Source organism: Amblyomma americanum, chromosome 6 (genome assembly GCF_052857255.1).
Source record: "Amblyomma americanum isolate KBUSLIRL-KWMA chromosome 6, ASM5285725v1, whole genome shotgun sequence".
Taxonomy (NCBI): Eukaryota; Metazoa; Arthropoda; class Arachnida; order Ixodida; family Ixodidae; genus Amblyomma; species Amblyomma americanum.
The window spans coordinates 96,445,994-96,470,445 of NC_135502.1; the positions used below are offsets into that span (position 1 = coordinate 96,445,994).

The window sequence follows — 24,452 nt, forward strand, 5'->3', positions numbered from 1 at the left end:
TATATATATATATATATATATATATATATATATATATATATATATATATATATATATATATATATATATATATATATATATATATATATATATATATATATATATATATATATATATATATATATATATATATATATATATATATAGTTAAGGATCAATTGTATGCTATGAGAAAAAAATTGTGTTCAAAAACAACTTGCTGTTGAAAAAATGCGCTTGTTCAGAATTTATGGGTATGAGACTGCTTAAGTGCCGAAATACTACCGGCAGAAGTATCTTAAACAGTCCACAAGTGCACTGCGCGTTAAAAAGCGACGCCTGATAAGTACCTTTTGAAAATTGTTATTTCAAAAAATGCTTCCATGCAGGAATACCGCTTGGAAAAGCACACGCGCGATCATTAAGGATTCCCTTAAGATAGAAAGAGGCCTGCACAAGGAATGTAGCCAACGGCAGTGATACGCGTCCTGAGCCGTTTTTTATTCGGTTCCCTTCTCCTAATATTTCTTTCCAAAAAACCGAGCAGAACTTAGCCTCCTTTTCCCCCCTTGTTGGGAGAGAAGGTGTGAGCGCACTCTGTCTCTGCCAGTGTTCTTTAAGCCACCAAAGCTGCATCACTCAACCGAAACAGGTAGAGGCTACGGGGCTTACAGGTTTTGAGACATTCGGGGGTTTCGACGAAAATATGTTGAGTGTATGAAGTGAATCGTGGTAACACAACGTCGCCGACTACTCTTATGCGAAGCCATGGCTCGGCGTCGGCGCGTATGTTGGGCTGTGGTGGCAACAGACTGACCATGGTGGCGACCTCGACGAAGAAGACCGCCTGGTAGACGAACTCGACGAGCATGACGACCGTGAAGTATCGCTCGTTGCTGTAGGCGGCCGCCCTCAGCAGCCCCACCAGGAGCAGCACGAAGGCCAGCGTGGTGTTGGTGATGATGACCTCGTAGCACTCGTGCTCGAACAGGTCCATGAGGCGCTCGTTGAGCGGCTTCACCACCTTCTCGGAGAGCGAGGCCGACTCGTCGTCCAGCTCGGTTTCCTCGTGCCGAGGCTCGCCCAGCCGGTCCTTCTGCGGGGGACAACGCGGGACAGAACGGTGACTCCCGCGCGGAATGCCTCTAGTCTTGAGACTTGCTCGCCCACTCTTATAGTAAGGCCACCGTGGAAAGATCAGTCAGCCTCCAAGGAGCTGAATACGGCGCCCATTGCTTGCCAGCAGGATTATTTTATTTATTTATTTATTCTTTTATACTTTAGGCAAAAAACTGACCCAAACAGGAGGGGCAATATTAAGTACAATGCGTGACAATGCAGAACAACGATAAAAACTCAAGAATAGGATGCCGGTTGTAGCAGTGCTACTCAAAATGAGTAATTTCATGCAGTAGCGCAAAACTAAAAAAAAAGAGCCGCACGTATGAAAATACAAACATGCGAGAAAATTGCAGTGCCAAACAAAAAAAATTGAATAAAACGTCGCGAAATGAAGGAATTTGAAGACATACAAAAAGGTTGGTTGCAAACACTGCCTGTGTTTAACCTGGTTATTGGGAGAAATAATTTTACCTAGCTCTTCTGCAAAGTTCAATAATTGCAATACATATACAGGGATGGAATTCCAGTCGTTTATAGTACGCGAAAAAAACTATTCATGTGGGATTTTGTTTTAGAAGATATTGGCATTAAGAGAGAGGTTGTGTCTGTGTCTTGTTCTGCGTGTACTTAGAGGCTTTATGTAATGAGGCAACTGAAAAGCTTAAAAATAGAAATTGTGGGTGTTGTGCTCGTCGCAAAGCCGCAGTATTATAACTGTAAAGTATGATGTTAAATGGAGCGGTAGACAAAAATCAATTATTACTACGATACAAACATGGTGCATACTTGCTGGCAACCTGCTAGTCTCGAATTTATATTGGCCAGAGGGAAGCGTGAACAAACGGCTAGAGTGGTCTTTGTGCTTCTCGTTCGGCAGGATCGAAAATGAAAGGTGGTCTGTTCTACTTAGATGTGTTGAAGAATGCTTGCGTGTACTCATTTGGACAAAACAAACTGTGTAGAGTAGGAGGCTTTTTAAATGCCGCGTGCAGAACGACAGGGTTATGGGGCGAGTTTCTGGAAACTTACCACCCAAATAATCCATTGCGGAATATCGACAAGTGAGTTGATGATGTCGATATCCAGGTATCTGCAAGGACAGATTTCACAGCATTAGTAAGTTAGAAAGGTACCTTTTCTCAAGTGGAAGGCTCTGAGCTCCTGTCCCTATCTGAAGAGATAAAAACAGAAAGGTTTTCAGAGGAGGTACCAAACTTTATAGGGGCTGACGAAAGGGGAGCATTTATTTATACTCGCACATTCACGAAATATTGGCATATTGGCTTAACTGTGAAGTTTCGACGTTTAGGAATTCAGTTTTGAGAACCTTGTACTTCCATAAGACAGGAAGCACCTTTTGAAAGCTGTTAAAACAGTTGTGTGGTACTTATTCGCTGTTGGCTCTCTTGCGGTGTGCAGCGCTAGCGTGCATCCGAGTGAATAATTAAGCCTTTGAACCGGAGCCGTTAATGTATTCCCTACTGCGTGTTTCGCGCCATCCAGCGTTTCTTTTCAGCGCTACCCTGTCAAAACTTTGTCCCTGTATGCGTGTGAACATGCCTCCGTTACGTGCAGTATACTGCAGGTCACCTTCTACGGTTCTGAATATCCTGCGGAATGAGAAAAGTGCGAGGCCAGTGAGAGTGTTTGAGACACATGATAAATACGAGTTAGTGTTGTTCGGCCGTTTCAAAATTACCCCGGACACCAGAGGCGGGTTCCAGGAACAAATTATTTATATCCCCAGAATAGGATGACGAGAAATTGGCAGATGCTTTGCTCCAATATTCAAATTTCCTCCGAACTGGTCGCGAGTATATTCCTTTCACGGCTTGGAGGCGGCTGCGTTCGTCGAAGCTAGAGCTGTCAACTTCACGACTGACTCACCTTCGTTCAATCGCGGCGTGTAGAGCAAAGAAAGAAAGAATCAAAAAAGGGGTTTTCGCGCCGAAATGGTAGTCTGAGGATTAGATCCGGGTTACTACTCTATACTACGCCTAATGGAACGCCTATATTAAGGTTGCCACGGAAATGAGACAGAGGATGACGACAGGGTACATTCAATTAGTTTCTATATGCACGGCTATTACAAGGCATCCTCTGCCTGTTTTTTTTCCCAGGCCGGATTTGAGACTGTAGACATAAAGCCTTTAAAAACGGTGCTACTTACCCGATGTTATTAGTTTACGCTCATGACATTAAAAATGCCTGATTTGAGCGCATCGTTCTGTTTACGAAAAGCCACTATGTAGCAGTTGATTGGTATCGTATGCGAAGTTTAATATTCCCAGCTTGTGCGTAACCTATCAGAGGGGCTGCAGTGCAGGCTTTCGGATTAATTTGCGCCGCTTAAGGTTCCCGGAAAACTCTCACTGACATCGCATTCTACCCGAGGGCTACAACGTACTTTACCTCCATCAAAATGCGACCGTCGCGTCTCGGATATTCATGCACAACTGAAATTTGAACACGTATCTCGACGGTTACTTTTGGCTTCCCTGCATTATTGTGATTTTTCTCTGCTCCAGATCACGTGTCACCTTGAGGAATGGACACAGCAAGGACTATCACGGAAATTATTGAGGCTGTACATATTAGCTATAGTGCAAAGAAACGTAGAGCATCACTTTGATGCTGCTGTATGATAACGAAGCGTTTTTGATTGCGTTTTTTTACGAGTTGAACATAACGGCTTTTTTGTTTTCTTTCAACACCTCAGTGTCGATTAAAAGCAGAGCGCTGTAGCGGTTTGATTTGGTTCGGTTTGGTTTACGGAGGTTTAACGTCCCAAAGCGACTCAAGCTATGAGGAATTATGAGGGCTCCGGATAATTTTGACCGCCTGATTAACGGTCATTGACATCGCATAGTACACGGGCGTCTAGCTTCGCGCCTCCGTCGAAGCATCGTTATACAGCGCACTGTAGTGTGCAACTATCAAATTTTTTTGCGTCGACTAGACGATCGTTCAGGGATCCATGCTGGACTGCTGTGTGCGAAACGGGCGAGGGCACGCGCATGCGCAAAGAGCGCTTCCCAGTTGCCGCGTCGTCTGTTCGGCTGTTCTGCCTGTATCGTACATGACACGCATGCGCTGTGCGTGCCAGCCCATCCCGAACCGACCGCTGCCGTTGACGCGAACACGTGCCTACATCGACCTGCCCTATAAAACCGAGCAGCTGCTATCAATAAAGGTTCATTCTGTTCTTGCGTGACTTGGTCGTTACATGGTGTCAGAAGTGGGGTCACTGTCTGCCTCTCAAGCAGTGGCTTGAACAAGAAACGCGAAGGCGTCGCCTACAAGCCAGGAAAAATGGAGCTACTCAAGCCGCCCGACCAGCTACTTCTGACCGGGAACATCGCGAAGAAGTGGGCGTTGTTTAAACAGAAGTTCGAGCTCTTTTTGGAAGCAACAGCATCGACCAAGGAGCCAAGGACGGAAGCTGCTAAGACTGCGCTGCTGCTAAGTGTTGCCGGCGATGACGCTCTTGAGGTATTTAATAACTTCACTTTTTCGGCGGAAGAAAGCAAGAATGACTATGCAACGGTTGTGAGCAAGTTTGAAGCGTACTGTCAGGAGCAGCAGAATGAGGTCTACGAGAGGTACGTGTTTCGCTCAAGGATTCAAGCGGAAGGCGAACCTTTTGAACAATTTCTACGCGACCTGCGGAAGCTAGCCCAGAGTTGCAACTTCTCAACATTGAGCGACGGAATGATCCGTGACCAGATTGTGTTCGGCACAAATAATCCGAAGCTACGGGAGAAACTGCTCAAAGTTGAAAACCTAACGCTGCTTAAAGCAGAACAGAGCTGCAAAGCTGCCGAAGTGTCAGCTCACCAAAATGAGACCTGGGGCCAAATGGAAAGGCAAGTGGCGTCGGTAAAAGGGCGTGAACAGTTCAGATGCAGCCGATGCAACCGCTTGCACGAGCGGAACAAGTGTCCGGCGTTCGGGAAGACATGTTTTGCGTGCAAAGGGGCCAATCATTTCGCGGCCTGCTGCCAGAAAGAGCCTGCAGTCAGTGCAGTCGTTCACGACGAGGACAACTTCGACATCCTCAATGTAAGGGTATGCACAGTCGATAGGACCGCTGACTGGACAGTTGAAGCCAAGGTGTCGAACCAGAATGTTGTTTTTAAAGTAGACACTGGGTCCCAGGCAAACTTGCTGCCTTATTCAGTCTTTCGCAAGTTCAAAGCTACGCCATGCCTGACTCCAAGCAGCTCCGTTCTTCGGTCTTACAGTGGTGACGTAATTAAGCACTTCGGCGTGGCGACCCTACCAGTGGTCATTAACGACAAGTCCGGCACCTTCACCTTCTTCATAGTGAAGAAAAGCAAACAGGCGATACTTGGACTACATGCAACGGAGGCGCTGGGACTCGTAGTTCGTTCAGTCAACGCAGTGGATACAGCAGAGTCTGAGAAAATATTGCAAGAATTCTCGCCGCTTTTTCAAGGTACCGGCTGTGTAGCCCGCCCATACCGGATGGTCCTGCGCGAAGACGCCATACCAGGATACAGCCGGCGCGACGCGTCCCCTTGGCACTGCGAGAACCACTGCGAGAGGAGCTGCAGCGCATGGAAGAGGCCCATATCATTGAAAGGGTCAATGAACCAACAGAATGGGTGAGTCCGCTGGTCATTGTCAGGAAAAAGGATGGCAAACTTCGGGTCTGCATGGATCCTAGAAACATTAACGAATGCCTGAAACGGGAGCACTATCAGATGCCTAAACGTGACGATATTGAGGCAGAGCTGGCAGGCGCTAAATACTTCTCGCGCCTAGATGCAAACTCAGGGTTTCATCAGATTCCATTGGATCAGGCCACATCAACCATTTGCACGTTCGCGACACCTTTTGGGCGTTATCGTTTTTTGAGACTGCCGTTTGGGATTGCGTCAGCGCCTGAAGTGTTTCAAACAACGTTGAGCTCAATTTTTGATCGAGCACCAGGCGTGCGCGTGTATGTCGATGATGTCCTGATATGGGGTGCTACCCGGTAAGAACACGGCAAGCGCCTTCGTAGAGCGCTGGAACTAGCAAAGCAAGCAGGCTTGACGTTCAATCCAGCCAAATGCAAGTTCGCGTGCACCGAGGTTGAGTTCTTGGGCGACCTCATCAGCCAAGACGGGACAAAGCCGAATCTTTCATTCAGTGCATCGATTGCTGAAATGCCGCAACCGGCTGATAAGACCGCGGTTCAGCGAATGCTTGGCGTGGCCAATTATTTTGGGAAGTATATCCCGCATCTTGCTGAAAAGACCAAGGTGTTACGAGGTATTATAAAAAAAGAAACAGTCTTCGAGTGGACAGACAAGCATGCCGCTGAGTGGGCAGCTATTTGCGCACTTCTAAGCAGCGCACCGGTGCTGGCAATTTTTGATCCAGCAAGAGAGACAAAAATTAGCTCTGATACATCAAAAAATGGGCTAGGAGCCGCACTGTTGCAGCGACACGGAGATAGCTGGCGACCTGTCGCCTACGCATCACGCGTCATGAGTGAGCCTGAGCAAAGGTACTCACAAATAGAGAAAGAAACAATGGGAATAACTTTTGGGTGTGAAAAATTTCACTATTTCGTTTACGGCCGAAGAATTGTTATCGAGACGGACCACCGCCCCCTCCTAGCAATTGCGTCGAAGGGAATCGGCGATATGCCACCACGGCTTCAGCGGTTTTTCTTGCGCTTGTGCAAGTACGATTATTCCCTTCAATTCGTACCAGGGAAAGAGCTGCTGCTGGCCGATATGCTGTCAAGGGCGTCACCCAAGAAACCACTGGACATCACAGCCTCCGAAGACGAAGTAGAAGTTCATGCGGTTGGAGTGGTCACGGACATGGTGAGCAGAAAAACACTTAATCGACTTGTGGAGGCCACGGCAAACGATCCGGATCTACAGTCGGTTATACGGTACGTAACAGCCGGCGGTAACCTGGGTGGCAGCATGAAATCATTTGCGGCGGAATTGTCCCTGATTGAAGGCATTGTGTTTAAAGGCACTAAAGTAGTCATCCCAAAGAGCATGAGGGCGGAAATGCTTCAACGAATACATGAGGGACATTTGGGCCTGAATAAGTGTAAAGCAAGAGCTCGACAGCTAGTGTTCTGGCCCGAACTCAACTCCGATATCGAAACGATGTTAAAAGGTTGCACAGTCTGCCGGAAATATGCGTACCAACTTCAACGCGAGCCATTTCTGATGCGCCCAACACCACATTACGCGGGGTACAGAGTCGGCGTCGACATCTTCCAGCACGGCGGTAGTTCCTACTTGTGCGTGTATGATGCCCTATCGAACTTTCCAGAGGTTGAACGACTCAGCGACACAACAGCCCGCACTGTCATTGACAAATTGAGTGGGATCTTCGCCCGTTACGGGATCCCCGTGGAAGTTTGCAGCGACAACGGTCCCCAGTTCTCCTCTCAAGAATTTGCTGTTTTTGCATCCAGGTACGAGTTCAAGCACATTACGTCGAGCCCTGCATTTCCACAGTCTAATGGACTTGCCGAGAAGGGTGTTCAAATCGTAAAGAAAATCCTGAAAAAAACGCAAGAGACACGGGAAGACTTCTGGCTTGGACTGCTTTCCTACCGCTCGACTCCGTTGGAGGATGGTCGTTCGCCGGGTGAGCTCCTGCAAGGCAGAAGACTGCGTACACGACTTCCCGACTTCAGCCAACAGCCAAAAACAAGTCTTCAAACGCCAGCCGCTCGACACCGGCGCAAAATCCCTACCGGCCCTCCGGAAAGAAGTGGTTAGGATCCGTCACAAACAGTGGACTCGCAAAGCGCAAGTACTGGGACCGGTAGCGCCGCGGTCATACCAGGTGCTTACCGAAGATAACAAGCTGCTTCGCCGCAACCGCAAGCATCTAAGTGCGACGTTGGAACCCTTCGAGAGCAACGCACTCGGAAGTGACGAGTCCGAGAGTGAGTGCGAGCTCGTCGACGAGCAGGGGCCCAGTCCAAGAAGAGTAGCTGCTGCGCCATCTACGGACGGACACACTACACCAGCGGTGAGGCGGTTCACCAGAAACAGGAGGCCGCCAAACAGGCTTTACTACGATCGCAACTTTAACCAAGTGAATTCGTGACGTATTCCCAAGATTCAATAATCAAAGGAAGATGTATCGTACATGATACGCATGCGCTGTGCGTGCCAGCCCATCCCGAACCGACCGCTGCCGTTGACGCGAACACGTGCCCACATCGACCTGCCCTATAAAACCGAGCAGCTGCTATCAAAGGTTCATTCTGTTCTTGCGTGACTTGGTCGTTACACTGCCTACGTGACACAATCCCCTATGCAGGAACGACGGGACAGGGGAAGGAAGAAACGACGGGACAGCGCATGTCCCGTCGTTCCTTCTTGCGTGTACTGTTCTTTGTTGCCCTTAATCTACTATAAGCAACGTCAAAACGTTATTTGGTGTTCATTTAGCTGAAGCATTAAAACACCACTTCTCTTTGCGATAGGTTCTGGTTCATTCGAGCTCGTCCAAACCTCCCGGTATAGTTTCAAAGTGAATGACGAAACTTTCATTAAACTCACATTCTCTTGTCGTACGGGTACTGCAGCGCAGCAAGCAGGGCCAGCATGGTCTGCTTTTGGACCACTCCTTGCCTGTACTGCCGGGAGTAGCTCACCTGCGACAAAAAATGCAACGAAGCAGGTGTACAAAGCACTGAAGTAGCGTACAGGCTGGAGGCCGCCCGGACTGCACGCTGACATCGTCATCTCGCACGATGGAACCCGAACACAACAGTGCTTCGATTTGGGCTAGCTGGTTCATGTTACTACGAAACGGAACGGCAAGAAAAAGCTGAATGAACAAAGAAATAAAAAAGGTATGACAATGCTGGGTGGTAAGGTGTATCTTACATGGATAACTGTGTACTATTACTACAGCCCAAGTGGAAGAGTACTGATTCTAATGCGCTTGCAGATTACTGTGCTATGGTGCGTAGGGCTCCCACATAGACGCCACAAGAGAAAAGGCACAAAAAAGTTAAATACCAAGAATATTTTATACTACGCTGTTTTCCCCTCGCAATTGGTCACAGACGCGGAGGAAGCAGAATAACGGCTAGACAGTTGTTCAGCAGCAGTGACTGGCGTCTATTGTAGCTAGGCCTATCTTATCTGGCAGTCAGCGAACTTACCGATTCGATGCGTAGGACGTTCTCCACCGCTAGCGCCTCGGCGTGGTGCCTCCTACGAGCGCTGCGCCAGTGGAGTTTGTCCTGCTTCTAAACAAAAAAAAAAGAAAGAAGCGTTCGCCTTACGCTTAAAATACATTCAATTTGCGATGTAGCTCGCAAGGCGTTTCAATTTTGAGCATCGCAAACAAAACGTTCGCGTCAGGGAACAAAGTATGCGCAGAAGATAACTTTCTGCCATCAGCCCCAGTAGCGGTTTTCAAAATTTCTCAGTGATTTTGTGTTACATGCAGACAAGGATACAGGCACTCAATCCGTGTACTATGTATTAAGGAAAATATTTTATCCAAAATAAAGACAAATGTTTCCATCTGTTGGGCATAGTTCGAAACTACATGCTACGGTTGTATGAAGTGAAGAAGTCAGCGCGAAAAGTAAAAGAAGAACGAAAGGGCAGAGAAGACAGACATTTACCGCGGTCGATAGTGTTGGTATTGCACAACATGCAATACTAACTAGCCCGGCAGCGAGATCGCCTGATTTTATGAAACTTTTCTCCACATACTGACTTCATTATCAGAGGTGCCTGCTTTCGCAGTAAAACTAATCATCTTGGTTAAACAGCTAAATCCCTGAGGCGCTGGCCGGTTTATACTCCCAACTGTTCTTGTCGCGCGCAGTGTCGAATGATTGGGTGATCCTAACACGTCTTGCTTGAATGCTAGCGAATTGACCAGTGTACAGGTGAATTCGAGGCGGCTTCATGCGCCTCGTTGCACGCTTGGCATTCCAAGGAGGGAAACGCGCGCTTGCCTTGAATCGGGGCATGGCCTCGAGCGGGTTTCGTATGCGTGTGTTGCGCATAACCCAGGCCTTGTCGGCCACCAGAAAGTACGGGTTGTTGCGGCTCACATGTGCCGCCACGTCCACCGCCTCCTGCAAGTACGCCACGGCGTCCTTCATAGTGTGCCACTCCACCTCGGACACGTCCAGGATGCCTGCGGGAAAGAGCCCACGGGACGTCTGACGCCGAGTTCTCTTACGTCAGCGTTGGCTACGCCTAAGTGCAGGACGTTCCCATACCGAGCATCTTGAGGAGGTACGGAGCGATGGTGCCATTTATGAACTGCGTGAGTATCATGTCCGAGGTGACGTACATGAACGACTGGAACAGAAGGAGGAATAGAGTTAAGCCAGCGGCAATGCCTATTCGACGCTTTGGGAGTGCCATTTTCCAAATTATCGTTTCCTAGATGAAAGCTTGGCCAGTTTGAGACAAAGCTCTTGTACAAGGAGAACAACTTATCTCTACCATCTCGCGAACTAGAAGACGGAGCTGACCATGCTCAAGTGCTAGGCAAAGCTCTGCGGCGGAACCGTCGGATGCTTTCGGGACGATATGATGATGTGTATGCAGCCGCCGCTGTGAGATATGCGAGCTTGCCTTGGTCAAGTTCTCGGTGTGCACATCCTGGAAGATGATGTGGTAGAGAGTGGCGAGCGACACCGTGTAGGTGCCTTTCATGCCCAAGCCAGCGAGTGCGACGGCCTGCTTGGCCGAAATGCGGTAGCCGAAGTGGCCGATCACCGGGTACAGCATCAGCACCGCGACGCACCTGCGACAGGAGAGCATGAGCGACACGTTCTTGGAGGGCTTTGTTACTTTTGCATCGACTGTAAGAATATGGTAGCAGCAGAATGTTATGTAACTAGGATTACGGAAAGCTTTGGGTCAGCTGCTCGGCCACACTGGACTCTCAAGCCTCCCGCTAAGATCGATCACGAAGACTTCCGACCATTTCATCTTATGTAAGTATAGAAACTCGACGACTACGGCCACTTACGGCTCCTAAGCGGCAAGGAGCAAGAATAAAACGGTTCTATTTTGCTTAGGTGGCTCTGCACTGATGTTAGTGGCGTTTTTTTTGCTTTGTTTGAAATCTGCTTTCCGTCAACGGATGCCCGCGAGCTCATTAACTTTGCTTTCGTGGAGCCGAAATTCAAAGAACTGAGTTAGATCGAGTTGGAAGCCTGCTAGGCAGTCCGACGAGATCTGGACGGGCGAGTCTTTCACCAAAGTGCAGAGGACGAAAAGCCGTGTAGTTATTTTATGGCGAAACGTTGCACACCGGTGACCAAGACAATTACAGAGCTGTACCCCTGTCAAAGCGAGTGAGTCAAGTGCACTTAAGAAGAGTGTTTCTCGCTACAAGCGCACTTTGCCAAATCTGACGTTGCAAGTGCAGAGTTACTCTCTGAAAAGTGCACTCAGCTTTGAGTGCGTGCTGCAGCTTGCCTTTTTAGGTCCTCGTTTCGACATCCGCTGGACCGCGGAACATACACCATGGATGTAAGAGGGCGGAAGGGAAGAACTGCCCCTCTTACACCCACGGTATATGTTCAGTGAACAGGCGAATGACTAAACAATGATTAGAAAGCTAAGCTGCAACTCGCCCGCTCCAACACCTAATGAAGGAACCTAGTATGTTCTGAAACGCGTATTTGTCAATTTTTTTTGGTTGACGTTCTAACAAATTAACTTGTATAAGTTTATTTTGCCGCATCGATCGATTATAAAGGAGGTTTTCTTTTTCACCCACTTTTTCAAAATTCCGCTCGTTTTCTGTCGCCAGTTCTTTTCAAAGTGAGTGCATTATGCTTTCTCTGTTCAGCACGGTGCAGCCAAAAGTGCCACTCGAAGTGGCGCAGCGCACTCCCCGTAAGTGCACTAAACTTGCGCGCTTGACAAGGGTACTCTGAAACAATGTGCCCTTCGACACACCCCGTCAATCGAATGAAAGGATCGCCGCCGCAAGCACCGAGCACGCCAAATCTACCCAGATGCACGTTCATAGCATGTTGCGAACCAAAAAACAGTCGCACGCACCCACAGAAAAGTCGTACAGGAAATCATCGGCTCTCAAAGTGAATCAACTTGATTCAGAAGAGCGTGTTTTCGGGCAAGTTGGCTTTGCATGATATAGAAGAAGTTAGCGCAAAACTTAGACGAAGACAGAGAAAAACACACAAGACGACAGACGAGCGCTCGTCTGTCGTCTTGTGTGTTTTTCTCTGTCTTCGTCTAAGTTTTGCGCTAACTTCTTCTATATCAACTTGATGAGGCCGAGCTTCCACCCCACTAATTAGAGGGGATGGTTGACTTGCTTAAGCTAGCGTATGACATCATTGTGAGAGCGCTTTTGACGCTGGGCGAAAGAACAGCGTTGAAGGCCAAAGGCCGGCCTAAGGTCAGGATTTTTGACACAGCTGCCCAGCTGAGACCATGGGACGTGTGAATAAGGCGTGGAAGGTTCAGTGCATTGACATTCTCGTCACGTGACGCTTACTTAGTGCAAGGGCTAGAACCGAGCTGTCCAGGCATTTTATAAATCTAGGATGGCTATCCTGGTGAATGAAGATTTTAGTTGTATTATAGCCGCGTTTTTGGTGTAATTCTTAGTTTAATTGTGCTTATTGATGTTGTTCACATTCCCTCTCTCCGGGAATACAATAGGGCTGAATATTTATATTTTGATAGTTACTGAATAACTTGTTCAGTTTTGAAGGAATGTTGTTGATTGGAAGTAAGGGTTTGTGATGGGCTTACCACACAGCAAATCTTCCGATATTTGAAAGAATTTGGCGCGCAGAGGCGCGCAATTGGCCCCTAGCTACTGGCTAAACCGTCTGACGACCTGTGGCCTATTTTACACCGTTTTGTTGAATTCCCAAGCCAATGAAAGAGTTAAAAAAATTCGAGAGGCACCTAAGCTACGCCTTAAAGGTGTGAAACAATAACGTTAATGGGTCTATTCAGTGGCCTAGGATCCTCTTCGCATTCATGGTCTTCACGCACGCAGAGTGTTGTTTTATTTTTGTTTTAATATTTACCTCACTAAGACTCCCTTTAACAGAGATGAAAGATTTTTTTCCTGGCCTTAATCGTTTATCTCATAACTGCCTAGACTGCCAATACTCGACCTATGTCCACAACTTTTCTTCGCATTTCCGCCTCATCACAGTTACATGTATACTGCCTCCTATCTGGGTCGCTTGTCTGCCTATGCACAAAATATGAATGTTCTAATTTTAAATCGTATTCCCTGTCTTTTACCTTCTATTTTCTATAGAAACTATTGTAGATAACATGTTTTGTTTTTAAAAAAAGTTTCTCAGCGGTCGAACGCGTCCTGCTGACGACCAGAGGGGCAGTGGTTCGAGTCCCGGCTGGACCTCGTTTTTCTTTTCAGCGCAATTGATTTCCTTTTTTCAAAGGCACTACTTAATGGCACTATTAAGTGCACTACTTAATGGCTGTGCTTCAACGTCACCACTCTGTAAATCAATGCGGAGCTGTGTAGTGACGTCATCACTGTTGTACTCTTTGATAGCTGTATGGTGTTTGAATTACCCGCGCAAGGTCATGTGGTTGTGACGTCACAGACAGCTGAACCACCCCGCATTTTCTCGACACGCCAACGCCGACGCCAACTACGGCGGTTTCTCCGCTGAACGGACGGACCAGGCGGCGTACTAACCGCATGGCCATCTTGGCGACGTAGCAGAGCACTATCTCCTCCCACTCGTAGCTGCGGAAGTAGTTGATGAGCATGTAGGCCGTGAACGTGGCGCAGATGAAGGTGGTCAGTGTCCCCATCCAGTCGAAGAGCACCGACCAGAAACTGCGTAGATTTACACCGAGACGGGTCATGTACGCGCTATCGAGCATTGAACAGCAACTGCTGCGGCTTTTGGTGTTCCACGTATCTGAGGAAAACTTTGACCCTATTTAATATCAAATTTCATGGCCAAAATTTTGAGTTGGAAGTAGCTGTAGTAGATAGTATGAAAGCAATGAAGTTCAATAACGCAAACAAATACAATAAAGGAATTATTCACCTTGCAGTTGTCATTAGGAACTTTGCGGCGCATTTTCTTTCATCCTGTTTAACGGCCCATTGACCCTTTATTTCTTCCCAGATTAGTTTTAATAATGCCCGTTTTGTGACAACAGTAGGAGCAAAATCAAAGAGATATACTATGCGTTTTCTATGCCGGAAACGTTAGCCGCCCTCTCTTATTTTGTTCTAAGCATGCCGAACGAGAAGAGCCTTTTGGTAGTTTTACAATTTCTTTAGTGCGGTCACCGATCAAAGTGACTTATGTTTGCACTATACAGAGCCACGACAGTGTTGTCTGAAACAACTGTGCCGTCATCTCTACGTCACACAAAGCCCCACCTTCAGCGGGACAGTGTTTTCGGTATCCTCTTTATCACGCCTTTAGAAGTTTTTATATGTTGTTATAGGAAGCGGTGGTTTGAGAAAGAGGAACCACACTGAAAAAATGTATTTGTTAACCCAGAACATCCAGAGTACCTCGGAATTGCCCGTTTCTCCCAAAACCCCGCCTTCCTCAAAGAGGAAAAAAAAGTTCACAATGTGCTTTACCACAAAAGGCGGATTTTCACGCATGAAGGATCGTTTATCCGTCGAGAACGGGGGTGCGAATGGGGTGCTAAGGTTGGCCAAAAGCTAGAGCAGCACAAGGAATAAAAACCGTTTGGCACCGGGCGGCTCTCGGATCGAATCCAGCGCCTCTCGAATGCGAGGCGGCTGCTCTATCACAAGGTCATCGTTTTGATGGCCCTTCAATAGGGCTGGCAGTAATAACAAACAAACAACAAACAAACAAATATAAAAACAAAAAAACAAATAAATAATCAATCAAGCAAGCAAGCAAACAAACAGACAAACAGACAAACAAAGAAAAGAAGCAACCAAGCAAACACGAAAGCAAACAAAGAGCGAGCAAGCAAGCAGGCAAGCAAGCAGGAAAACAAACAAACAAGAGCAATTGAAGCTACCTAACTAACCAGCGTACAGAAAGCCTACCCCGTATCGCGGATTCTAGCCAGCACGTTTCGGCGATCGGCAGACAGGCATCGTACTGGCTAGGCTATACGCCGTATAGTAGCATAGCTCACATTCTTATCGAAGTTTGTTCTTAGGTTCAGTGCCTGCTATGACTGTTTCCTTTGATTTATGAATCGTCTCGTTGCCCTGAAAATCCCCCTAACTCACCCTCACGAGGGCTTTATCCTAACACGCTTCAAAACTGCGCGTTAGAATCAGGGATGTAACCTGCTGGAATGTTCCATAAACTGGTTATTGCTGACAGCGCCTATCAGCTGCGCAAGCACTTAATATTAAGGTCTTTATCCGCCTTAGCCATGCATGGAACAGCCTCATAGCTTTGAGTGGCGTGGCGCTCAGATGACCTCCGAACTCTGAACCAATTGGGGAGCAGCATATTATTATGATGACCATATGGACAAGTCTCACAAATCGAGAGCAGGATTTTTGGACATATAATTTTTATTGTTCGGCAACTCTGGAATATTGTGAGTATACTGCTATGAAAATATTCAAGGTAATAGTCCATTCTTGCGATGCTTTGCAAAACATTGCTTTCAAAGTTAGTCCACAGCTCGCATCGAGTACCTAAGACTGACATAGAAGAGTGGAGAACGTTTCTGACGATAGCAAAAACAATAATAGCACAAAATGAAAGCCTTCTGAAGGAAGGTCTGCGATCATATCGATTCTTATAGTGAAATATTACGATATATGGAAAAAATCTTGTTCGTACACTATTCCCCGTTGAGAGATGCGCTTGTCCAGAATACCTTTTCATGGGTCCGATCAAAGAGTTCTCTGCAGTGTGTACAAGAGGCAGTGATAAGGGGAGTTAGCTAACAACCGCTAGCTTGTATAGAAAAGTTACTGATTAGTGGAATAGGGTGTGTGATTAGTGCTCACGATTCGAGGTAGCCCTCCAGCTCGGTGCACGAGATGAGCCTGTGCGAGGTGACCACCATGGTGTACACGATGACGCCCGTCACCCCAGAACTGTTGAGCGACTCGAGCATGAAGAAGGTGAAGTAGGTGCCACACATGACCACCACGATGACGGCGTCACTGCCGAAGGTGATCATTCTCAGCACGGTCATGGTGGCGGCGCCTAGGGCGCACCCTACGGCCACCGCCACCAGTTGGTTCTGCAGCGGGAACACGAGCATTTCGTGGTACTCTGCGGGCAGAAGGACAGAGACAGGAAGAAAACACTTGTTGGTGTGTGAATAGTAAAGCGAATTGAATGCGAATATCCGCACAAATATTAATTATTCGTACAACGAATAATCGCGCTGAAGAAGGCCGTTCCGGCGGGCTGATTGGTTCATCTGCGCTTTGTCTGTATTTTTGTGCGCCTTACGTCCGGTCTTGTTCGCGCAGTTTGTACTCCATCGCGCTGAGCCGCGAAGCGTCAGCGGTAGCGCTGCCGTACAGTGCTGAAAATTATGGAGTCAGGCTGTAGCTCTCCAAAGACGCAGAACTGACATTTCAACAGGGGGTTACTGAACACAACGTCACTTCATTTACGTCATGTGTATAGAAAAATTACCGCTTTCTACTCATTGCAAGAAAAAACTAGCGCCACATCTCAGCAAACGAAAGGAGCGAGAGCTGCGAGGGAAGGCGCATCATCAACACTGCTTAATGCGCATCAAGGAACGGCTTGCAAAACTTGACTGAACACTGCAGCATCGTCCAATTTTGGAGGCAATGTATGAGCATCATGAATGTCTCAAAGTAAATGGACCGCGCCACGGAGCTGGAGGACCTTCCATCCGGCGCACAACCATTGCGGTAGCTTATTGTACGGCGTCAGAGTGGAAACCCTTTCTTAAACCAACGTCGGAGGAAACTACATCGCGCCTCGTCAAAACTTGTGCCCATTGTTCGAAATCGATAAGCATACTTGACAGGATATTCGATTCGCTTGGAATAATTTTCAATTTGGACTATTGGATTCGTTCAGCGAATAAAACAAGAGAATATCCGATTACTAAGTCGAAATTTTCGATTAATCGCTTACATTTAAAAATTGTATTAAACGTCCCAGGATAGGAAAAGGGTGCGTGGAGCGCCAAATGTCTTGTTTAGGACTTGCTTAAGGCGCATACGCGAGCACATCGGCCAGCTGATAGCAGCAACAACAGACGCTTCTTGCCTCTGCCAGCTCATAGCAGCAGCAAAAGACACTTCTTGCCACTTCTGTACTCCATGTGTCTGGTTGAAACGCACACTGACTTCCTGTAGTCAGACAAAGGAACAGGTGCTCCACAAGCTTACAGGACATAATAGCACACTGGCCTATTTGCGCCTGCTTACTTAACTATTCGGCAGTGTTTGCACAATCAGTAATATGCCCTGGTCTCACATTTCCTAATACAACCATAATGGAAGCAAAAAATAAAGGTGGAGCAAAGGGCCAGGGTTGGTCTTAATAATAATAATAAAAAAAATGTTTTTTTGGGGGGGAAAGGAAATGGCGCAGTATCTGTCTCATATATCGTTGGACACCTGAACCGCGCCGTAAGGAAAGGGATAAAGGAGGGAGTGAAAGAAGAAAGGAAGTAATAGGCGCCGTAGTGGAGGGCTCCGGAATAATTTCGACCACCTGGGGATCTTTAACGTGCACTGACATCGCACAGCACACGGGCGCCTTAGCGTTTTTCCTCCATAAAAACGCAGCGAATCCGCTTTTCTGCATTCTAATGTAGTATAATGTGCAGCGTAGAAATGGTCGTAGTCATCATTTCCAAGCTGCTGTTTAAAACAGACGTGAAAGTCTACTACTGGAAAGGCAAGCAATTCTTTTACTCCTTCGTCGTGAAAAGCTGCATTCGTTACTGAAGCACGCGCCACTTAGTCGGCAAGCTAGAACGATCTTTCGTTTGTCGTAATTAAGGCTCGGCCACCTCTTCCAGAATAAATGAACGGTAGCGCGGCAAGTGTCGAGTTGACTCATAATACGTGGACACGCTGCTAATGAAAATCAGCGCAATGGAAAGTGTTTGTCGAGCGCTAGCAAGGAGTTCGTAGATTTGAAATGAGGTTTATTTACTTCCGCTTGTTTACTTACGATTTGTATTTCCTTTGAGGAACCCAAAGACACACCACGTCATGGCAGTGCTAAATAGGGCCTCTGACTGGATCATTGTTGCAAGAACAGGATAGCGACCTGAAACAATAATTAACAAATATAAGTCAAATTATTTTTGGACGAACTTATTTATTTGTCAATATATTAGAGCTTATGGTTAATGGGGTTTAACATCGCAAAGCAATTCCGGCTAATAAGGATGCCGTAGTGAAAGGCTCCGGATAATTTTGGCCACCTGGGGTTTTTTAACACGCACAGGCATCGCACAGTACACGAGCCTTGAGCGTTTCACCTCCATTGAAATGCGTCAGCTGCAGCCGGGATCGATCCCGTGTCTTTCGGGTCAGCAGCCGAGCACCGTAACCACTGAGCCACCGAGGTGGCTTTAAATATATTAATGCGGTATAGACATATATTAAAGATCTCATCAGTCCACACCAAACGAGGGTACTGCCAACGAAAGTAACTTGGAGTAAGCAGTTGCCATGAGCTGCGCCGATACTTCGCCACTGTGCTTCAGAGGGCCCCCAAGGACAATAGAGCGATGCTGTTTCTTCTCCAGTAACACACTTAGAGCAAACTGACTCCGAAAAAATGTTTGCGTTACAATTCCGGGGGCCAAAACTGGAGTTAGTTCCAAACGGGCATCTCTTGCAGCTCCTATTTGCCACACATGTTCGTTGCCGTATGCTAACGCAGCGTATATCAGCGCTGGTTGCCCGTAGAGGCAATCTCGGGATAGAAAATGACTGTATGTTAATGGCCTATGAAGGATGCCCTTACCAGTGTTGAAGATGCAGTCAGCTACGATATCCGGTGCTGACAAAGCAGCTGAGGGCACATGCGAAGACCACCATGTTAACCGGGTAGCCTCATTCACTCGGTGGCGTGCTTGAAGCAGCTATCTACAGATACAACGTATATACAAATACACAGCCCAAGGAGTTTGCCTCTGGGCCATACAGTGTGACCCCTTTCGGATCCCAAGCATTCCAAGTCTGTTGAAGGCCAGACAAGCTCCCGTCCTCTCCCGTCCAAAGCTTAGGGCTTCCAGGTGTTCAAGAGAGCCACAATTAATGGCTTAGGACGAAACACCTTGTGCTGTATACCTTCATCCGACAGAGCCCCTCGTCCACAGCCAAGAGTGGGAGTCTTCACACGGGTAGGGGCAGCGGAGGGAGAAATGGTGCGCTTGACTGACTATAACTTGCCCAGCTAACTGCACTAGCGCCGTTTGAGCTGCATGCAGAAGCGCGAAAGGCGACTAATCGTAAAAGCGGAGAATGTGGACGAGCACGCAAGCTTCTTGCCTATCCGTGGCAATGAGTAAGTTCGGCTGCTTCGTCACGTTTCGATCTGTTCTGATAACGTTTGGTGCTCGCCAACGAATGCTGTTGAACTGCATCCGCCTTTGCCAGCAGCGTGCTGCGGCCAGTCAGCGTAGCTTCGCTTCCCGCGTCGACGTCTGAGAGCGAACAGGCGCCGTCTGGACGCTGCCAGGCGAGCATCCCTGGACGCTAATAATGGACTCGCCAATCGTATTTCCGACAGCACAGTGACGGCTCTTCAGTCGACGCTGGAATGCAGTCCGGGGGGCGCTGGTGTGGCCCCGGAAAGTTTTTCACCCGCGCCATGGACCTCAGGTCCGTAAGTGCCGAGTGTTGAACAGGCCGTCTTTGTGCGGGACCAGTGGAAACAAGTGTGGTTCATGGAGATGCGCAGAACTGAGGCGAGGAAGTCTCTGGAAGTTTCTGAAAGTTTCGTCGTGTGGCCGAGTCATCAAACTGGCGATAATGTGGACGTCGACTAATCGACCTGTGAGTACATAATTAACGAAGCATGCACTCCCGAATTGCAATACTGCGCTCGATAGCTGGAAGAGAGGAGTACTGCGTCTGAATAACATTATTAGCCAGTGCAAATCACACAGTGAGGCGGAGAGGACAGCACCATAGGGTCCATTGTTCCTAGTAAACTCCGACAAGGGGACCTTTCGTAGCTCTAGATATTTGGGGGCGGTTGGGGGGGGGGGGGAGGTTGTTATGAGTAGGCAAAGCATAGCAACAGAAAAAGAATGTATTAAGAGAGTAAAAGCGGTAAAGAAAGATTAGTTAGTATAAATAAACTGTGGTGTGCAACGACCTGAAGTGGGAAATATACTTCGAGAACTACCGTTGTGGAAAACTAAGAATTACACCACCTACACCGCATAGCACTCGTGCGTTTTTGCATTGCGCTCGTATCGAAATGATGATTCGATCCGGCGACCTTGTGATTAGCAGCCGAGCGCCAAATCCACTCAGCCACCACGGGGGGGAGTGAATGTAGAGGTGCCCCAGAAGTTAAACAGGGCATGCCAGTAGTGTGCAGATTGCATCACGGCGCAGTCTGGAAGCGGATGCACGCGTGTGCAGCAAGGGAGCAGTCGTACCATCCAGCGGACCAGTCCTGTACAGCTGATATTCGGCTGATTGATGAGGGTAGCTCGTCCACCTTTGCTGAGTCTATACGAACAGGGAATAACTCACCCAGAATTTGGGAAAGTGAGGACGAGCAAGCGCGTGTGTTTTACGACACGATACAGCGTCGTTTCTCTCTAAACACTGCTATCAACTCCCAGAGAATTATTGTCCTGCTCTTTGAAGTGGCACTTTTTGGACTGTAAATCACCAGCAAGTTGTGGCCGCTTAGTGGTCGCGCTTAGTCGTCACTGACCTTCTTCGAAGATGATGCCGCTGAGTGGCACCCGCTCGACGGAGCACATGAAGAGGCCGAAGAAGACGCATTCTCTCACGCTCCATGTGCCATCGGAAACCTTGCGAAGCGCGTACACCGACGCCATCACGATGGTCATGCCTGTAAATTACAAGTCACTCATCGCCCCGTGCACTTAGAACACACGGAGGCCACTGAAAAGTTAACATTCCTGAGGAAGTCAGTGACAGTGTTGATAAAAAAATAATGTGGATTAGCTCAGCTAATCCAGTATATACAAAGCGAAAGATGTCGGCGTTCACTGTGTTCATTGGCGTTGGCGTTGACAATGTTCTAGACGGCGATGGCTTTGAGCAGAGGAAGGGCGCATAACCGGCTCCCTGGATATGCCGACGCCTCATTCGTGCTTTGATACATGTGGCTGTGGCGAGAGAGATGTGGTCTGAATGCATTAGCGTTGACAGCACTGTGGCTGACATGCGGCAGTGCAGCAATAGCTAGGCCGCAGCGTTCATTCTGTGATCAATCTCTCGCGATCAACCATTAACTGCATGCCAGCGCCCAGGGTGGCAGGGAGGGCGCGCTGCCTGTCCAGTGTGCGGAACGCAATCGAAGCAGGCTTTTGCAGTTGGACACCAACGCCACGTACATGATAGCGAGATTGAGGTCTCCACTGACCCACAGAGCCGGTTGTGCGCCTTTCCTTTCGTGAAAATGAATGAACGGCCTTTGCAAAGTTGTCAACGCCAATGAACTCTATGAACGCGGTCGGCTCACTTGTTTTGTTTGATTTATGAGGAAAGGAAATGGCACAGTAACCGTCTCACATATCTCGGAGGATTCCCGAACTGCGCCGTAAAAGAAGGGATAAAGGAGGGAGGAAAAGAAGAAAGAAAGCTGAAAGTTTAAAGTATGATTTTGAAGAAAGGCGCGGTGCTGCGCAGCGGCGGAGCACCTGTGGCTCGGTGCTACTGGTGGCACATGCGCAGTAGTGACTAGGGAGCGAGTGAGAGAGAAAAATATCCGTGCCGAGGCGCGCGTTGACGTCATGTGCCTCGTCGGAGCACCGCCACGGCGAAATCGCAAGTTCATGGCCAGTAAAGCTTTCGCTTTAAAAACAAACTAGAGGGCACACTTAGTGTTAATAGGTTCTTTCAGCGGCCTGGGGTCCTCTTTGCGTTACGCTTCGATTATGTTCTGCCTACATGCTGGTATATGCGGAAATGGTGATTCTCGACTTTACATTAATAGATTGTGAGGAGTGCTCATACCATTCCTGGCGCAGTGGTGCAGTGGGCGCCACTGCTCGGGCTGGTGGCACAGGTACATGTACGGCTTGTCACGAGAAACCTCTTGCCGAGAAACCTCTCGCGACCAATCATTAATTTAACTGCACCTGCCATGGTGGGCAGTTCACAATCTGGTGGGCAGGTTGTGATAACGTCAAAAGGTCACGTGACCTAGGTAGGTGGCAGGTGTGTCACCTGTTTGATCGCTCACGGCGCCGACAACGACACCGACGACGCCGGAATTTCTGCAGAATGGGGTTCTTAACGCTATCGCGTTAAAAGCCAACGGCGAGGTATACAAAATCGCCTGCTCGGAATGCTTGGCGCCGTACAATTGTGAAACAAAAAAAAATTCACGGAAAGAATGAAGCAGCACTAAGCTCATGTGAGAAGAATAAACAGGGACCAAACCACGGTGGTAAAGCACTGCGAGGCCTGCGAGCACAGGAGTGACTTTGACGGAAACATTGTGCAGGAGGCCGAGCCATATTCATGCAGAAGGGTGCCTCTTGCGTCATGGTACATTCAACAGACGCAGGGGAAGGATAATCGCTCACATTGAACTCTAGATAGATAAATGGAGCATGCTTTGCGAAGCTTAGGGTGTCATTGTAGTAAAAGTAGCCACATCATGCCTACTGTTAACTCAGAAATCGGCCATATAGCCACTTATCATTTACGTCATCACTCTCTGACCAATGAGGATAGAGCTTCCTGGTGTTCGTCCGCTGGCCAATGAGAATGCAGCATTTGTTGCCACGCGATTCACTTCTGGCCTGTGAGTGGTCTCAATCAGGGCAAGGAAGGATGGTTTACTGCAATGACTATGAACGTGGCTTCTTGTGGCAATAAAGCTCGGGAAGCTTACAAGCGCTCCACACTACAGCTCCACATTCTCCTTAATCCCTCGGTTTCACTGTCATCTTCGAAATAGTTACGTCATCTCATAGCAAGGACATGTGACCAATTCTCATCAATCACTTTGCCGATGTGCGACGAAGAAATTAGTTGGAAATGTGATGCATTATCATGTGGGCTATTGTATCAAAGGACTCTGTAACGCATGACCATGAATTATTACACATGATTTTGTCTTCTTTACGCAGCATAACATCCTTAACGCCTAACGCTGAAACTTGAGTCATGTCACGTGATCACCCCTTAAAGGAGTAGACACGAAACGGTTGGGTGCATGTTTTCTTCGTTGTATTGATGCGTAACGTCTTATTATACATAGATTACCACGTTGTATTCTCCTACGACCGCTAAATAATTTATAATCGAATTTCGTTATCGTGCTGTTTCGGTTTAGGTTCAGCAGCTGAACGATGACTTTGACGTCAAAGTTTGGTTATAGGTCACGTGAGGCATGAAAAAACTGCAATATAATCGATGCTTCTACATTCGCTCTCATTACGCCTCTTGAGGAAATCTGGCTTTACCACTGTAGTGAATTAAAATGATGAAGCAGCATTATGTAGCAGTGTTTCTATGCCTCACGTGAAATATAGCCACACTCTGACGTCACAGCCATCGTTCCGCTGTGAAACTGAAGCCGAAACAGCAAGACAGAAAAATTCAATCGTAAATTATTTAGCGGTCGTAGGCGAACACCACACGGTGATTCATACGCAGTAATGTCTTCCGCGCCAGTGTAGAGGAGAAAACATGCCACCAAAAATAGGTGTCTGTACTACTTTAAGACTTTTTTTACGCCGGCAATCGAAAACGCCTTGAGCGAGCAGGCTTAGCGGCGCGTGGTCGTTATCGCGAAGCGTACTGAAGGTTCCGATGGAGAAGACCATGATCTCGACGTGGCAACGGCGGAAGATGTAGTTGTTGATGCCCTGCGTCGTGTGCACCACGAAGGCCGGCACGAAGGCGCGGATGGCCTGCACGCCCACCACGGCGATGAGGCCGCCGCTGCGTCGGAGCGTGCCGCTCGACGACATGAAGCACAGCAGCAGCGTGGTGAGCAGCAGCACCCAGCTCATGTACGGCACGCGAAGCTGCCGCTGGAACGCCTTGAAGAAGCCTGCGTGCCAGTGCACCTCTCTCAGTGAACCTTTCATCGTTGTTGCATGCTTTTTTTTCTAACAATAATATTGGGGATAATGGCAGCGGTCCAACGTCATCAGACGGAGTACAGCTAATATCTATGGCTTTTTTTTATC

The 24,452-nt window shown here is 47.9% G+C and overlaps 1 protein-coding gene across 1 annotated transcript; it reads right to left on the reverse strand.

Annotated features, from left to right (window-relative positions):
- Positions 1-595: 595 nt before the first annotated feature.
- LOC144095396 (uncharacterized) lies at positions 596-24,350 on the reverse strand. The gene is made up of 12 exons (XM_077629150.1): positions 24,059-24,350; positions 20,990-21,130; positions 16,087-16,357; positions 13,804-13,947; positions 10,710-10,881; positions 10,349-10,430; positions 10,079-10,263; positions 9,269-9,355; positions 8,658-8,752; positions 5,587-5,787; positions 2,131-2,191; positions 596-1,075 (listed from the first exon to the last, which is right to left on the reverse strand). Exons 1-12 carry the CDS (start codon positions 24,348-24,350, stop codon positions 596-598), a joined length of 2,211 nt encoding a protein of 736 aa, XP_077485276.1.
- Positions 24,351-24,452: the final 102 nt, after the last annotated feature.

What these genes read in the sequence shown, in the direction of transcription:
- LOC144095396 (XM_077629150.1), bottom strand. Translation starts at nt 24,350, where the DNA reads ATGAAAGGTTCACTGAGAGAGGTGCACTGGCACGCAGGCTTCTTCAAG. An exon ending in CGGCATCATCTTCGAAGAAG is followed by an intron (nt 16,358 to 20,989) that starts GTCAGTGACGAC and finishes TTCTGCCCGCAG; the next exon opens with AGTACCACGAAATGCTCGTG. An exon ending in ACACCGAGAACTTGACCAAG is followed by an intron (nt 10,431 to 10,709) that starts GCAAGCTCGCAT and finishes CTTCTGTTCCAG; the next exon opens with TCGTTCATGTACGTCACCTC.